Source organism: Drosophila rhopaloa, unplaced genomic scaffold (genome assembly GCF_018152115.1).
Source record: "Drosophila rhopaloa isolate 14029-0021.01 unplaced genomic scaffold, ASM1815211v1 contig_115, whole genome shotgun sequence".
Classification (NCBI taxonomy): Eukaryota; Metazoa; Arthropoda; class Insecta; order Diptera; family Drosophilidae; genus Drosophila; species Drosophila rhopaloa.
Window position 1 is genome coordinate 1276080 of NW_025334990.1, and position 16143 is coordinate 1292222.

The 16143-nt window shown below is 43.0% G+C and overlaps 7 protein-coding genes across 7 annotated transcripts; 3 read left to right on the forward strand and 4 right to left on the reverse strand.

Annotated features, from left to right (window-relative positions):
* Positions 1–1203: 1203 nt before the first annotated feature.
* LOC108050210 (F-actin-capping protein subunit alpha) lies at positions 1204–3286 on the forward strand. The gene is made up of 3 exons (XM_017131773.2): positions 1204–1690; positions 1811–1980; positions 2037–3286. Exons 1-3 carry the CDS (start codon positions 1450–1452, stop codon positions 2484–2486), a joined length of 861 nt encoding a protein of 286 aa, XP_016987262.1. The 5' UTR covers positions 1204–1449; the 3' UTR covers positions 2487–3286.
* On the reverse strand, positions 3238–3969 carry LOC108050211. The gene is made up of 2 exons (XM_017131774.2): positions 3587–3969; positions 3238–3528 (listed from the first exon to the last, which is right to left on the reverse strand). The coding sequence occupies exons 1-2, from the start codon at positions 3873–3875 to the stop codon at positions 3293–3295; spliced, it is 525 nt and encodes a 174-aa protein (XP_016987263.1). The 5' UTR covers positions 3876–3969; the 3' UTR covers positions 3238–3292.
* A 177-nt stretch (positions 3970–4146) lies between these two features.
* Positions 4147–5140, forward strand: LOC108050212 (39S ribosomal protein L54, mitochondrial). Its single transcript, XM_017131775.2, has 3 exons — positions 4147–4566; positions 4625–4758; positions 4811–5140. Exons 1-3 carry the CDS (start codon positions 4464–4466, stop codon positions 4970–4972), a joined length of 399 nt encoding a protein of 132 aa, XP_016987264.2. The 5' UTR covers positions 4147–4463; the 3' UTR covers positions 4973–5140.
* Positions 5141–5194: 54 nt separating this feature from the next.
* Positions 5195–6759, forward strand: LOC108050209 (chitinase-3-like protein 1). The gene is made up of 3 exons (XM_017131772.2): positions 5195–5281; positions 5334–5790; positions 5856–6759. The coding sequence occupies exons 1-3, from the start codon at positions 5197–5199 to the stop codon at positions 6742–6744; spliced, it is 1431 nt and encodes a 476-aa protein (XP_016987261.2). The 5' UTR covers positions 5195–5196; the 3' UTR covers positions 6745–6759.
* On the reverse strand, positions 6747–8581 carry LOC123037272 (chitinase-3-like protein 1). Its single transcript, XM_044457235.1, has 4 exons — positions 8365–8581; positions 8136–8312; positions 7738–8005; positions 6747–7682 (listed from the first exon to the last, which is right to left on the reverse strand). Exons 1-4 carry the CDS (start codon positions 8429–8431, stop codon positions 6782–6784), a joined length of 1413 nt encoding a protein of 470 aa, XP_044313170.1. The 5' UTR covers positions 8432–8581; the 3' UTR covers positions 6747–6781.
* A 960-nt stretch (positions 8582–9541) lies between these two features.
* Positions 9542–11265, reverse strand: LOC108050207 (acidic mammalian chitinase). Its single transcript, XM_044457238.1, has 5 exons — positions 11160–11265; positions 10926–11102; positions 10586–10856; positions 10313–10521; positions 9542–10251 (listed from the first exon to the last, which is right to left on the reverse strand). The coding sequence occupies exons 1-5, from the start codon at positions 11227–11229 to the stop codon at positions 9575–9577; spliced, it is 1404 nt and encodes a 467-aa protein (XP_044313173.1). The 5' UTR covers positions 11230–11265; the 3' UTR covers positions 9542–9574.
* Positions 11266–12660: 1395 nt separating this feature from the next.
* Positions 12661–14141, reverse strand: LOC123038151 (acidic mammalian chitinase). The gene is made up of 3 exons (XM_044462029.1): positions 13866–14141; positions 13370–13811; positions 12661–13314 (listed from the first exon to the last, which is right to left on the reverse strand). The coding sequence occupies exons 1-3, from the start codon at positions 13924–13926 to the stop codon at positions 12711–12713; spliced, it is 1107 nt and encodes a 368-aa protein (XP_044317964.1). The 5' UTR covers positions 13927–14141; the 3' UTR covers positions 12661–12710.
* Positions 14142–16143: the final 2002 nt, after the last annotated feature.

Sequence of the window (16143 nt, forward strand, 5' to 3'; positions counted from 1 at the left end):
ATCAAGGTGAAAGCGCGTGCCGATCGGACGTCTATATCCTATAGCTCCCATAGGAACAATAGGGTGAAATCGGTCCAAATTTGATGATTATCAGAATATTTCGCGCAGTGTGTAAGCTACTTACATAAAATTTTCCAATTCTTATTTATTTTCGCATATCTTGATTAGGGTAAAAGCGCTTGCCGCTCGGAAGTCTATATCTTAAAGGAGATAGGAAAAATTGTTAAAGGCTGCGAAAGTATCCCTTTTGTATATGACATTTTTGCAGTATAAAAGCAATTGACTTGAAACGATGCAAATCTAGTTTACTTATGAATACCTTATTCCTTTCGCTACTTTTTCACTTTTAGCAATTTCGTCAAAGTCTGCAAGGGTATTAAAACTTCGGCTTGCCGAAGTTAGCTTCCGTCCTCGTTTTTTTTAATTATGACACTTAACACTTATTAAGCTAATTTATGCAAAAGTTTCAAAGAACTTCATTAGATAGTTCTTTGTTAATAAAGATGAAAAGATTAAAATATTTACTAAGATTTTAATATAATACATATATGATTTTATTATAATACATACTTTTTACGGCTTTGTTAGCTTGTTTAATTGGCTTGCCTTGGATTTTTTCTTAATTCAAGCTAAAAAGTATTTAAATGACTAAAACATCACTAAAATGATGATAAAGAAGAATATCGCCGAGTGGCTGTTTTAGAAGGAGAAACATATATGTAATTCCATAACCCAATTTAGTTGTTTGATAAAACAGCACTTAGAAAGTGCTTTTGTCTAAACGTATTCGATCTTTTAAATAAAACAACTTACTCGCCTTATGAAAAAACTATTTTAGGAAAGCTCAAAAATTTTGTCAAAATCATAAATAAAACATAAATAAACTTAAATTTCCTGGCAGATTAAAAAAAACATTCAGGATTGACATGATATTTAGTGATGTTAATACAGTTAAAAGACTTAATAACAAGTTAGAAAGACTTACGGGTTTTTTCTGGTGCCGACAAATAAGAACTTTGATTAGCTTAATAATTGTATATATTTTTTGTTTAAAATAATAACCATATGGCAATATGTTTGAAAACGAATTCAAGCGAGCCGCCCAACCTTTGCCATTCTCATGTCGGCTTATGTTGCAGTGGAGTCCGGCCATAAAGAACAATCATGAAGAGTAGAAGGTACAGGTACATAAGTATCGCCCATCACTAGCATAGAGTGAAAAAAACACTGAATCGAATCGTCATCGTCTTGGCCCATTAATTGCGGAGAAAAAAGATTGCAAATCGCTGCAGAGACGACTAAAAGGGTTGAGAAAGAGTTCGAGCGATACCGCAACGACCAAGCACGCCACACCGAAATCCCGGTCAGAGCCAGAACCCAGGGAACCGGAAATCAAACCAAACCAAACAACCGCCCCTGCCCCGAATTCGTGAATCACCCAGTGGAACTATGGAGCAGACCCCGATCACCGATGCGGAGAAGGTGCGCATCGTGTCGGACTTCATCCTACACGCGCCGCCCGGCGAGTTTAACGAGGTGTTCAACGATGTGCGCGAGCTCCTTAAGAACGACACCCTGCTGAAGGATGGGGCCAGCCACGCCTTCGCCCAGTATAACAAGGATCAGCTGACCCCGGTCCGCATCGAGGGCACCGACCACAACGCCATCATATCGGAGCACAACGATCTGGGTGAGTGGGATCCATAAGCAAATACCCATAAATGGTCAAAGCCCCTGCATGAGTCACAAACTAAATGCTTGGGCTTTTGGTTGATATCTCCACCCCCACTGATAAGCAATTGCATTCCAGGCAACGGTCGCTTCTACGATCCGCGCACAAAGCAAGCCTTCAAATACGACCACCTACGGAAAGAGGCCTCCGACTACCAGGATGTGGAGGCGGATGCCAGCGCGGAGCCCTGGAGGGCCGCTCTGGACCTGGAGACGCTCGCCTACACTGCCAGTCACTATAGACACGGGGTATGCCCACAAGAGTAGCTCTCTTACATTCGATAACCAGCTAATTCACTCCACAGGTCAGCTCAGTCTTCGGAAAGGCGCAGGGGAACCAGATCACCCTGACTATTTGCATCGAGGACCACCAGTTCCAGCCAAAGAACTACTGGAACGGCCGATGGCGCTCCCAGTGGCATGTCAGCTTCCAGGCGGGCAACGGATCCGCCGAGCTGAAGGGCGTTCTGAAGGTGCAGGTGCACTACTACGAGGATGGCAACGTGCAGCTGGTGTCCTCGAAGGAGTGCCGCGAGAGCGTGGTGGTCAGCAACGAACAGCAGCTGGCCAAGGAGGTGATCCGCCTGATCGAGGAGGCCGAGAACGAGTACCAGCTGGCCATTTCGGAGAACTACCAGACGATGTCAGACACAACTTTTAAGGCCATGCGCCGGCAGTTGCCTATCACCAGGACCAAGATCGACTGGAGCAAAATTGTCTCGTACAGCATTGGCAAGGAGCTGAAGACGCAATAAGACCAGGAGGTGCAAGCGGAAGAGGAGCGGACACAGTCGACGAAGCGGCCCAACAGTCTTCCACTTGCAATGGCCAAGCGAGCATAGGAACCGATCATCAGCATTAACACCACGACATCCAAACAGAAGCAGCAGGAATACGAATACGAGAGCGGGCAGGTGCCTGCCCAAATAAAATGTCTGTAACTGGCTATATACATACGAACATATACCTACATATATATACAGCGTGTATTTATACTGTGTTATATAACGACGAAAGTGCATATACATAACTATAACGTCTACGATCGGAGACAATTTGATTGCAAGCATTTGGATGACATTAGCCTGACGGTGAACGATGATGCACTGCTGCCTCGTCTGAGTCACGATCGCCACCAATTGTCGCCTTTATCGTTTAAGAAAGAGCATTAAACGCGGATTTTATCATGTCCTTTGACCTATGTATTATTCTAATTTTAAACAAATCAAACACGAGATCTGCGCTCTAGATGGGCCAGCGAATTCTTCGATTCGGGAAACCAAACAACCGACTCTCGACTATTTTAAGCGCTATTATTAGAGCACCCATTCAAGTTTTCTGCTTTCCCGATTGTTCACCACCACCTAGCATGAGCATGAATATTAACTAAGCTAAACCACTGATCATTTTTGCCAGCTCTCCATTGACAAACAATAACTGAAGACTTTGATTTTATAAAAACAATAAATTTGTAATTAAAATAACATAACTATAAAACATTTAAGATTGCTTGAATTAGTCAAATTTAATGAGAATAAACTAATTGAATCGGAAATCGTGGTTACTTTGAATGCGTTTCCGCTTGTTCGGCGTTTAAAAGTTTTGTTTCGGAGGGAGTAACATCGGAATCTACTTGCTGGGCGGACAGTTTGCTAAGACTCTCGGGCAGACCGAAGGTTAGTTCTTCGGATTTCTTAAGCAGAAATCGCTTATCGGGATTAAGTTTGGTTTCCAGCTCCAGTCGGTCAATCAGCCAGCCCCTATCCGGCTGATGGGAGGCCCAGAAATAGAGAGTTCCTGCGGATATAAGATTGTAGTTACTCGCATTATCTGGAATAAAATTCCATTGGTTTACCTTTATCTTTGCTACCCCGCACGGAAACCTCGAAATGCGCCATCTCTGCGTTGCAATTGTTGTTGGCGTTGGACAGATCAATGCCAGAATCTTTGATGGGCTCCCCCAGGAGACCCACAGCTCCTCGATGATTCCGCAAAGCTTTTAGCGCCAGTTTGTAGTAGTCGCAGGATTTCACCCGATCCTCCATCTTCCAGCGCATGTACATCACGCCAGATATGGAGGCCACGGCACCGTAGACGCAAATGTTTCCCAGGGTACGATTGGAGGGCATTCTTAGTCTCACCATTTTGTCAATTTTTAATTCAAGTTATCCGTTGTTACTTGTGTAATAGTCGTTATTGCCGGTGCCGCATTAGAGATGACATTCGTCCGATATTTTCTTTTCTAACCAAATAACTGACGTAAAAACCATATAATAAATATCAAGGCGATAATTAATAAATTTTATTGCAGCTTATCATTCAAAAAATAGGATTACAATTTTTATAAGTTTGATTTATGATTCCAAAATAAAGTTGGTGTTGATTATTTATTACCAAAAGTCCATCTCTAGTTTTGTTGCTAACAAAAATATTGACAGAAATAAACTTCAGTTTAGCCTTCATTGCGCTCAGTTAATGTTAATAACATCTTATAACTCAATTGGTGTTTAGCAATCACTTTTTATTTGGAAAAATTCGTTGATTGTTATTTGTTTTGATAAACCAGCTGACAGTTTAGGTCTGCCCGTATTTTTTGACAGGGCTGCATCGTCGGCCTTACATTTCGCAGATTATACAACAAAACGTTTAGTTTTGTAAATAACTTACAGTAATTTAACAATTGTTTGTCAATTAAAGTGACAATTTTGGAGTAAATAAAACACACAGCAAATATGAGCAACTTTACAGCGGTTTTCCAGTTGGTAAGGCAGCGTTTGATGGCCCCAGCGATAGGAAACTCCGCACGTTGTTATGCCGTCAAACCGGCGGCGCCAGGTGAGCCTTTACATCATAGTTAATTAAATATGTAACTAACAATAACCAATTTCCGAAGCGGGCAAGAAGAAAAAGCTGGGAAAGCTAGGACCCATCATGGAGAAAAAAATCATTCCCGTGGAGACGGATGCCAACAAACTGGTGAACTACGTGTGCGGTAGCAACTACCTGAAAACGGGCGAGGATGTCAAGGTGAGCCATCTGACTAAAATTCCTAGGATGTGGACTAATCTAATCTAATCAGATCAAACCTGATGCTGAGTACCCCGACTGGCTGTGGTCCCTGAACACGGAGCGCATTATCCCGCTGGACGAACTGGATCCCAACACCAAGCAGTACTGGCGACGCCTAAGGAAACTGGCCCTGCGGCGCAACAACCAGCTGGCCAAGCTCAAGAAGTTCTAGACCCCGTAGCCCTAGGTGTTATCGTTGATTTTGGAGACCCGACCCTCAAGGCGACCCATGTTGTTTGCCATGCTCTTCTGAGCAACAAGTGTGCAAACACTATGTTTTCCCTTATAAAAAAACCAACCGCAAATACATTTCACACCTTCATACCCTCCTTATCAATAATCGAGATGCTATAAAAGTCGTCGAGTTGCGGGTAACATTAAATTAGTGGCTAAGAAATGGGGAACGGACATGGTTTGGTTACGCTGCTCCTCGGGGCGATCCTGATGGGAGCATCCTCTTTCGTACAAGGCAACTCCTCAAGTAAGTAGCTGCCTTTATTTCATCACGGGTTATCAGAGTAATCCCCGTGCAGAGCACGTTGTCTGCTACCAGGGCACTTGGTCCGTTTATCGACCTGGTCTGGGCAAGTTCGGCGTGGAGGATATCGATCCGTTCCTGTGCACCCACCTTATCTACGCCTTCCTGGGCATTGAGGAGACGGGTCAGCTGCGGGTGATTGACGCTTACTTGGACCTCGAGGATAACAGTGGACGCGGCAATATTAAAAGCTTCAACGCTCTTAAACTAAAGAATCCCGTGCTAAAGACTTTGGTGGCCGTGGGTGGTTGGAACGAGGGTTCCAAAAAGTTCTCTGTTGTGGCCCGAGATCCTTTGAAGCGAGCAAAGTTCGTAGACGATGTGGTCAGGTTCTTGCAGCGCCATGGTTTCGACGGCCTAGATCTGGACTGGGAGTATCCCAACCAGCGTCACAGTCTGGAGAACGAGGATCGCTCTAACTACATTACATTTTTGAAGGAGCTGAAAGAGGGGTAAGCTAAAAGGGATTCTTATGTGTTTTGACAAGCTTTGACCTTTTAGTGTAACCCATTCTTAGACTGGAACCCTTTAGCTTTATGCTCAGTGCCGCTGTAGGATCCGCCCAGTTCTCCGCTGAATTATCCTACGACATTCCGGCCATTGTTCCGTATCTGGACCTCATCAATGTGATGGCCTATGACCTGCACGGTCCTTGGGACGAGGTAGTGGGCATCAACGCCCCTTTGTATGCCGCTGCTGGTGATGCCAGCGATTCCACCGGCCGAATGCAGCAACTAAACGTGGACGCCATAGTTAAGTACTGGCTGCTGGCAGGTGCTCCGCCAGAGAAACTGGTCGTAGGAGTTCCCTTTTACGGGCGCACCTTCACCTTGACCACTCCCGATGGAAATCAGCCAGGATCTCCGCATATCGGAAAGGGAATTGCGGGGAAGTACTCCCGCGAACCGGGTGTCCTGGGCTACAACGAGCTCTGCGAGCTGATGCAGCAGGAGGAGTGGACCCAGAAGTGGGAGTCGGCACAACAAGTGCCCTATGCTTTCCGGCAGCGCCAGTGGGTGGGCTACGAGGACACGCGTAGCCTGTCGCTCAAGGCGCAGTATGTGATGGACCACCATTTGGGAGGCATTATGATCTGGTCCCTGGAGTCGGACGACTTCCGCGGAACATGTGGCCAGCAGAGATATCCCCTGCTGCACGAGATCAACCGCGTGCTCTTCGGCGCCAACACTCCCACTGGTTTGACCCAGGAGTCGAGCGATGACAAGCCCAGTGAGGGGTTCCGCTGTCCAGCTGGAGCTCCTGAGGGATATGTTCGCGACCCGGACGACTGCACGAAGTTTTACTACTGCAGTGGGGGCAACACCCACAGTTTTAACTGTCCTGTTGGACTGAATTTTGACCTAAGCACAAAAAGCTGCGATTACTCCAGCTCAGTAAAATGCTAGCCTTTGTTTTTCTAACCAAAATCTTTATTAATGGGATCTAGTCAACGATCTTGAGGTTTATCGGCATGTTTTTAAAGTTGTAAACGGGCATGCCCGGTCGCCAAATGACGAATTTCTTATCACACTTGACCTCAGCGGCGGGTCGGCACTTGACCTGGGACTCGTCGAAGTACTGACCCTCGGGGCACTCGTAGTAGATCCTTTCCCCATTGCGACACTCGTAGTACAGCCGGCAATCCCAACCATCGCGCCAAAATCCATCATGTGGGCACAGTCCAGCCACCTCGGTGGTGGGCTTTTCGGTGGTAAGGGCATTCTGGTCTCCTAGCGCCGAGAAGATTACGCGAAGTAACCCATGGCGCTCGCCACAAGCTCCCCGGAAGTCGTCTACGTCGATGGTCCAGGCCATGGCGCCGCCCATTTTCTGCTTCTGCAGCAGATGCATCTTGGCCCAAATGCTTTGCGCGTTCTCGTAGCTCACCCACTGATCTCCCCTCATGGCGTAGGGCACCTTGGCCACCTTGTCAAACTTCCTCGTCCAGCTGAACTCCTGCACGCACCACTCGTTGTAGGTCATGAACCCTGCTCGGCGGGATACCATAGTTTGGTTGCCGGGTCCTCTGCATGGTGATCCTACCGCCGTCTGGTTTTTATCCATGGTGTAGGAGCGCACAAATAGCGGGATGCTCAGGATGAGCTTCTCCGGGGACTTTCCGTGCCTTTTCCAATGATTAATGGCATCTGTTACGCTATTTTCATTCCCACGGAGCGGAGCATTGTAACCCAGGCGCAGGCGGTACGAATCCCGCTCGTCGTGCAGCATCAGATGGACGAAGTCGGAATTCTTTACTATCTCGGGGATGTTATAGCTTTCCAGGGTTCGTTTGTTCAACCGTCCCAGCACAGCTACCATAAGGATAAACTTGTGCTCTCGAAAGCTGTCGAAAGAGGAAATTTCTAACCAGACCATAAAACACTACCCCAGAGTCTCACATTAATCCCAGCTCCTCCAGCAGGAGTACAAAGTTCTTCCGGTCCTCTGACTGTCCGCCGCGTTGCGTGGGATAGCGCCAATCTATCTGCACACCATCGAATCCCCACTCGTACATGAACTCTATCATCGAGGTGTAGAAGTTGTCCCGCGTGTTTGGGGTCGCCGTCATTCTGGAAAACAGCTTGGACTCTTCTTGCCATCCACCGACGGTGAACATCACCTTCTTAATACTGTCACTCTTCATATTTTTAACGCTGCTCAGCATGTCTACAGATTACACCGATTATAGGATTCGATTTTACAAAAGTAATAACTATCCAAATATGTACAGTTTTTGAATAATTACTATATCTTAGACTTGTACGAATACGATTCTATTACTTATGGCTATACTTACTCTTCTCCAAGAGCAGATTATTGTCAGTGATCTTCAGTTTTCCGGTCTCTTCGTCAATACCTAAGCCGGAACCAATGACCAGGTGAGTGCAAAGCCTGGAGTCCACGTTCCAGTCAAGAAACTGACTGCGTTCTTTGAAATAGTAGGAGGCCAAATCATATTGACAGAAGATGTTATCTGCGGAGATAATTGGTAGGTTGCTCAACGAATTGCACGACGATCTACTTACACTCTTTTGCCGCACAACCGCAGATCAGAAATATTATTATCATTAAAACACACTTAAAAGACGCCATGACAAAAACTAACCTAACTTAAAATTTTAACAATTTTTGGCGGATCGCACATAAAGCGAATTGATTTAAGCCTTACTTCCTTAAGTTTTAGTTTAAATTTATTACCAGACTTGTTTAAGTGTTCCGAGTTTCGTGTTGTTCCTGAATAAATGTCGTTTAGTTTAAAGAAAACTTACTCTGGAAAAGCACCGATAACTTGATGCATATTTATTTTTGAAATGTGGTGTTAAAAAACTCGTTCCTTGTATTAAAGCTAGATTTAGTTATTTAAGTGGTAGGACACAACATGTCCTCTTTAAAAGCGATAATCCCTACGTCATTAAGACTATTTATTTAACTAGTTCGACCAATCCTGGAGTACTGATCACCAGTTTGAAGTCCATATAGACCGGATAGAGCCTGTGTAACATAGCTTTTATATATACTTACCCTTTTAGAGTTGGCACTACTTTTATAAGTAAATATATTCACGGGAATGTGGAGAGTCCCGAGTTACTGAGTCGCCTATCTTATTGTTCATAGATATGCATAAGCGTTTTAGAGGCCTGTGTAATTATTATTTTAGAATATATCATAGGGCTTACACTATCTTTTGCAATCTTAAAATCATTAATTTTATTATATAGCACGAAATCAAAAAATATCTTGTTCCGTGTTATCATTTGAATACATAACCCTTGCAGGGAATATTACAATGTTGCTTAGATTTCTGTAAAATCAAATGACGATGCCCCATAACAGGTTTGTAGTCATAATAACGTTCCAACTATTTTCTTAGAACCAAAAATACTTCTGTCATGTTACTACAATGCGAGCAATTTAACGTTCTTTTTCATTACCTCACCTATATGTACATATATGATTCTATTTAACAAGTCAACAAGTTGTTTTCCTCTTTATCATTATTTCAATATTGAAATTGAATCATTTGCAGTTGCCTCATGGTCTATCTTATACCTTTCCATTAAGTCCGCTTACGGTGACTAAGAATTTTAATTGTAAATAGCTTTATGAGAACATTAAATCTAATCTGGATTTGTCTAGTCATAAATATGGATTTATAAGATTACTTAAGCGGCCACTTGAAAAATTAAATTTCACAGATTATTGCAATTGTGTTGTTTATTTTCATTTGCTGTTTATTTAATAGGGGCAATTGACCTCCGACTCCCAGTTGCAGATTTTGGTGCTGGGTTCAAAATACAGTCCCTCCCCGCATTGGAAGTCGTATCGGATGCCATCGGCGCACTCATAGAAATGTCTGCAGCTGTTGCTGCTCCAGAAGTAGCCATTTTCGGAGCAGTCTCCACTGGAGCCACCTCCGTTGCCACCACTTCCTCCTCCGGGAGTGGGTGTCGGAGTGGGAGCGGCAGTGGGAGCCGGGGTTACACTGCCTCCTCCTCCGCCACCACCTCCTCCGCTCACTTCCTTACCCATGGCTCGGTTCATGGTCTTCAGCAGGGGATAGGTCTCACCACAAAGGCCACGGAAGTCGTCCGTCTCGATGGACCACATCATGGCACCACCCAGGTTGCGGGACTCCACCAGCTGCATCTTCAGCTGGATGCTCTCCGGGTTGTCATATCCGATCCACTGATCGCCCTGGAAGGCATACGGAGCACCGTTCTCCTGATCGAAAACGGAGTTCCAGTTGTTCAGACAGATCTCGTGATAGCCCAGGAAACCATTCTCGCGGGTGTAGACGCCGGCAGATCCGGGGCCGATGCAGGAAGCACCGGGCCAGTTCTGCGAGCTGTCGGACATCTGGTAGCTGTGGCCATAGAAGCCAATGCCCAAGATCAGTTTCTCAGCGGGGGCACCTGGGCGAAAAACATTGGTTTAGTAATGGTATGCCATGACACCTAAGACTCCACTACTCACCATGGGATAGCCAATAGTCAATGGACTCGGTAACCTCGGGCAGGGGAGCGTTCAGACCCAGATAGCCATCCAGAGCCATGTGGAAATCGTAGGTCATCACATTGATGAAGGTCAGGTGCTGGGAAATGGCCGGAATGTCGTAGGAGATGCTGGCCGACTTTTCGGAGGCACCCACAGCAATACCCAGTTCCAGTCCATACTTATCATACCTGATGATGATGATTTATATCCATTAGTCTATCCCAAAAAATACCCACCATTATAACCACTCACGTTTCCTTGATCTCACGCAGCAGAGTCACGAAGTTCTCGCGATCCGAATCGGCTCCTCCTCGCTGTCCAGGATACTCCCAGTCCAGATCCAGGCCATCGAAGCCATGCTGTTGGATGAAGGCCAGGGAGGTGGCGACGAAGGTGGCACGCTTGGCAGGATCGGCGGCCATGGCCGAGTACTTGGTGGAGCCCTCATTCCAACCGCCCACGACAGCCAGAATCTTCAGTTTGGGATTGCGCTGCTTCAGGGCAATCGTCTGACTAATGAAACCTATGTAGAAATGGTATAGTTGTCATAATTTTAAAGAAGTTCTAGCTAAGGAACTTTTATTTAACTTACTCAGTCCATCGTCCATGTCCAGCCAGGTGTCCAGGGACTTGAACTCGCCGGCATCGCTGATCCCGAAGAAGGTGTAGCTGATGTGGGTGCACAGGGAGGGATCGATGTCCGAGGGGGTGAACTTGCCGTCGCCGGGACGGTAGTTGGCCCAAGTGCCCCAGTAACAGTTGATCAGCTCTGCGGAATGGATGGAATAAGACGCCAATCCCTGGACAATCTGCATCAATTACTTACTTTCGCTACTGGCCACTTGGCCGAGACTAAGGCAAAGAGCTGCCAAAGCCCAAATCGAGAATGCTTTCATGATGCCCTCAGTGAGTTATTTTCGCAATAGATTCGCGTATTATGGGTCGGCGTTTATATAGGCCATTTCTTAGGCAATTTCTTATCAGTATACATTGCCAGTATTGATAAATCGCCACTTCATCGTTCAAATAAAAATGAAAGTGTAATATATTGCATTATGTGGGGGACCGAAAACACAATGGCCTATATCTGTACACATACCACTCTTATTTTATATTAAGCTTATAAATTTAAATTTATTATTCGAATTTTAAGTGCATCTTTAGATTGGAATGATGGTGCTCGTATCGCACCCCACTCGAACACGCACTGTGTCATCGTCCTGGATAGTGATTCAAAATCTGTTGCTAGCTACTTTAAAAACCTCTTCAATAATAAAGCGTAAACACAACAAATACACCTTATTCTAGGAACATGAATAAGAATGACCACATTTATTGTGCGATGATTTATTTATTAAGCCATAAAAACGATTCTTCCGTAAAAGTTCATTGTTTACTTTTCACCTGAGAATATGCCTTACTTGCGGTTTTTTTTAGACAATCTCTTTGACTTTAGTAATAAGCCACTTCTCTTATGAAATCGGAGGAAATAAAAAACGGCGTTAAAAAATGAATGTTTAAAAAAATGTGTTTAACTAAGTTATATCCAAACCGTTTCAAATGCGGTAAATACTTGATTAGTAATATAATTAGTTTGGCCGTTTCGGGTTGCTTGTAATTAAGTTTAGAATATAACGATGCAAAATGTATCATAAATATCTGTACGTCTTCTTAAATTGTAATATAGTGAAAGAGATTTAGCCGTACATAAAAACAATGAAAATATGTCGATTTTCTAATACATTTTTTAAGTGCTTAATTTTTATAAATATTTTTTAAATCAAAAAACCTATTATAAATCCAGTTATATCCTTAAATGTTGAAAGACAAACAAAGGTTCATAAATTTACGTTATTTCATATAAATTTGACAAAGAAGGGTGGCCAAATTTAATATTATTTGTCTACTTATTTCGGCTCTTTCCTATGAGAGCTACATGATTTAGTCCACTGACTTTGATACAATTAAAGTCAAATTTTTTAAAACATAAATATTACTAGGGCCGTTCCGACTTATACTACTACTAAAATAAAAGAAAACTTTTCATCCAGAAACCAAGAGACTAGTTTTAGTTGAGACGGACTGTTGACTAGTCATAGCTTTATTAACTTGTCTAGTGATGCTAATCAATAATGTATTAGTAGGGGTAAATAAACAGTAAAAATCCTAAACAAATCTCACTGATGATTTTTCGGAACGGTTCGTTGGAACGTCAATAATCGACAAGGCATTAGATGTATTTTTTGATCAGTTTTGGAGTACAATTTCTCAGAGCTGAGACAAATTCTAAAGAGGTTTCTGTTCATCGAAAAAAACAATAATGCAAATTCTGTTTTTACATTTTAAAACATTTATTCTTTTCAATTGAAATCTCCATTTACCAACGCAGCTTCCTGTTGATGGTCTTGAGCAGAGGATAGGTCTCGCCGCAATTGCCGCGGAAGTCGTCCGTCTCCAGGGACCAGATCATGGCTCCGGCCAGGTTGTTACGCAGGGCGAAGTCCATCTTGTACTGCACGCTGAGCACATTGTCGAAGCTCACCCACTGGTCGCCGGAGAAGGCGTAGGGAGCGGCATTGTCGTAGTCGAAGACGGTGTGCCAGTTGTTCTGGCAGATCTCGTTGTAGCCCAAGTATCCAGTGGAGCCGGAGTAGGGTCCAGCGGCACCCTCGCCGCGGCACGGTGCTCCAGGCCAGTTCTGAGAGTTATCGGACAGCTGGAAGGAGCGTCCGTACATGCCGACACCGAGCACCAGCTTGTTGGCCGGGGCACCCTGGCTCATCCAGAAGTTGATGGCGTTCTCCACGGCCCACTGGGGCGCATTGAAGCCGGTCTTACCCTCGGAGGCCATGGCAAAGTCGTAGGTCATCACGTTGATGAAGTTGACGTGCTGAGCAATGTTGGCGATCTCGTAGGATCCGCTGGCAAGCGACTCGCCGGCACCCACAGCAATTCCCAACTCGTAGCCATAGGGAGCAAAGCTGCAGGAAATAACCGATTAATTTGGAGACCTCCCAGTGTGGAATCAGTACTCACGCTTCCTTAATCTCGCGCAGCAGGGTCACAAAGTTGGCGCGGTCATCCCAGTTGCCGCCACGCTGGTTGGGATACTCCCAGTCCAAGTCCAGGCCGTCGAATCCATGGTTGCGCAGCAGGTTCAGGGCCGAGTTGATGAAGTTCTGGCGCTTGTACCAGTCGCGGGCCATCGCGGAGTACTTGGTGGAGCCCTCGTTCCAGCCGCCGACCACGGCCAGGACCTTCAGGTTGGAGTTCTGGTTCTTCAGGCCAACAGCCTGGCTGATGAAGCCCAGATCGTAGTCCAGCCAGGTGTCCAGGGACACAATCTCGCCGCTGTCATTGATGCCGAAGAAGGAGTAGCTCAGGTGGGTGCACAGGCCGGCGTCGATGTTGGACACATCGAATTTGCCATTGCCGCTGTTGTAGTTGGCCCAGGTGCCCCAGTAGCAGTTGACGATGCCTGGAGATCCACGAGTTATAGCATAAGATTACCTCCCAATAGCCAAATACTTACGCTCAGCACCGATCACCTGGCTCAGGCAGAGGACTGCGAGTAGTGCCAAAAGTTTTGCCATTGCATAGAATGCTTGTAGAGTCCAGTTCCAACGAGGTATTTATACCTTTCTTTGAGGACCTTATCACTAACCTTATCGGTACGGCCAGTTGCTTGTCGCGTGCTTCATGCTTTGAATTTTAATATTTATACCAGGGACTCGTATCTGTATCTGAAGTTGAGATTCATTTTTGTTTACAATCCCTTCAGTTGTAAATTCTCTCAAGAGGTGCTTCACTTTAGAATTCACTTTGGATTCAATACCCGGTATTCTGCTATAAGGACGGCATTCTGGATACGTTAGAATTGCAGTATCCCGAAGTAAAAGTGCGTGTAAGAAAGAAGGTTTTATGGGACATAATCATTTTAACAAACACCTGGGCTAAATTAAACAGGAAATGTTCGAAAGTCATATTGTTACGTTAAGCCATTATATTTAAGAATAGAATTCGAACGCCTGTCATTAAGGTCCAATTTCTCAGAACGCTGACCTGGTGAAATCTACCTATATTATACGTAGGCATCTAATAAAAATATAAAACTTAATTTTTATTATAATACACTAGAATCCGGTTATAACGGCTCCGCTTGTAGTGTCCGTCCGGTTATTGCGACGAAAACTCGGTGGCTTGGTTTGTATAACGACGTAAAATCGTCGGTCCCTTGAAAGTCGCTATAACCAGATTCTACTGTATTTTTAATTTCATTTTTATTAATCAAATTTTGTATCCTTTTTGTATGTTTAGAATATGATTTCACATATCATTATTAATTTATGTAAACTAAAGGTAAGATATGAAAACAGTGTAATATAAATTACCATTTAGGAAATATGACTCTTTTAGAAAAAATGTATTAAAAGTATTATTTAAGTGACTAGTGGGTATATTCTTGTAGGTAAAGGTCGACAGAATGGTACCTAAACTACTTTTTGTCTATGAGTGGTCTAAGTTATATGGTTTTCGAATACCAAACTGGAACGACTGCGTTATACCCTCGAACACAAGTATATCGTGATTGGTATACGGAATCGAGAATTGCACAAAACAAGTTTGCTCCAATCGAGCGATTAGATGGAATGACCTGCTCAAATCTTTAAAAGTGAATATAAATAAACGCTTATCATTTCACTATTAAAAAATATTTTTTTAAAAGAAATCAATTGATTTTAGATCGTGATAAAGTTTTTAATACCTAAAATAAAAATGTAATCCTTTCTTCAAAAATAAACAGTGAACAAGTACTAAGCAATAAAACATGTCACAAAAAAATGTTTAGTTTGCTAGCAAATTCTTTGTAAACTGCTATCTATCTTTTAAAAAGGTTTTTTCTTTGCCTATTTTTAAATTTTATGAGAGGCTTTTATGTTCATTGATAACGAGATTTGAAAAAAGATTTTCATTGAGTTGAAGTAAATTATGATTATGAATGAGCTAGATTATTATCGTTCTACTTTGCTTGCGATTAATTCCAAACAACACGGAGTATTTGTTGATAATTACCAAGAGTGCGAAATGGCTTAAAAACGTATTATTAATTGCTATGATCTGTGAGTAATAACACTGCGGTACAAAATCTGAACTTTATTTATTTACAATAATGAATAAAATTTTTTTTTAATTTCGGAATGGATATTTTGGATATTTCTAGGGAAATTGTTTGCACCACGCTTTAACGAAATTTACCTTAAAGTTTAGTGTTATAAGCAAAAGTACTTTCCAAACAAATAATGTATTCTCAATTTTCTACACTCAGGTAAAAAAAGGATTTAAGATTGTTCTTTATGAAATTAAGTAAGACTTCTACTTAAATTGTACTGAATGAGATGAATAATGCAGTTTACTTAAACAAAGCGAAAAATATTATAAACAAATCTTAACGTTTAATGAACGAATATGATTCGAGAACCCAACTTAACGCTTTCTAGATTAAAATATATGAAAGAGTCTTTTGTTATAAGTACAGAACGTAGATACTTCTTTAAAGAATTTGCTAGTTTCTCTGCAAACTATTTTTTAATCTTTCATGACACTCATCTTTAATTCTTGAGCACTTAAAAAATAGTATTCTTGAAATTAAAATTAACAAGTGCATCTTAACATTCATAAAAAACGAATTGTACTACCCCAGCTTAGTTAATTTACTAAAAAAAGGACATTTATTGTTTAATTTAAAATTGTACTATTATTTAAGTAGGAACACACCAAACATTCTTTAAACAATAACTATTTAAAATCAA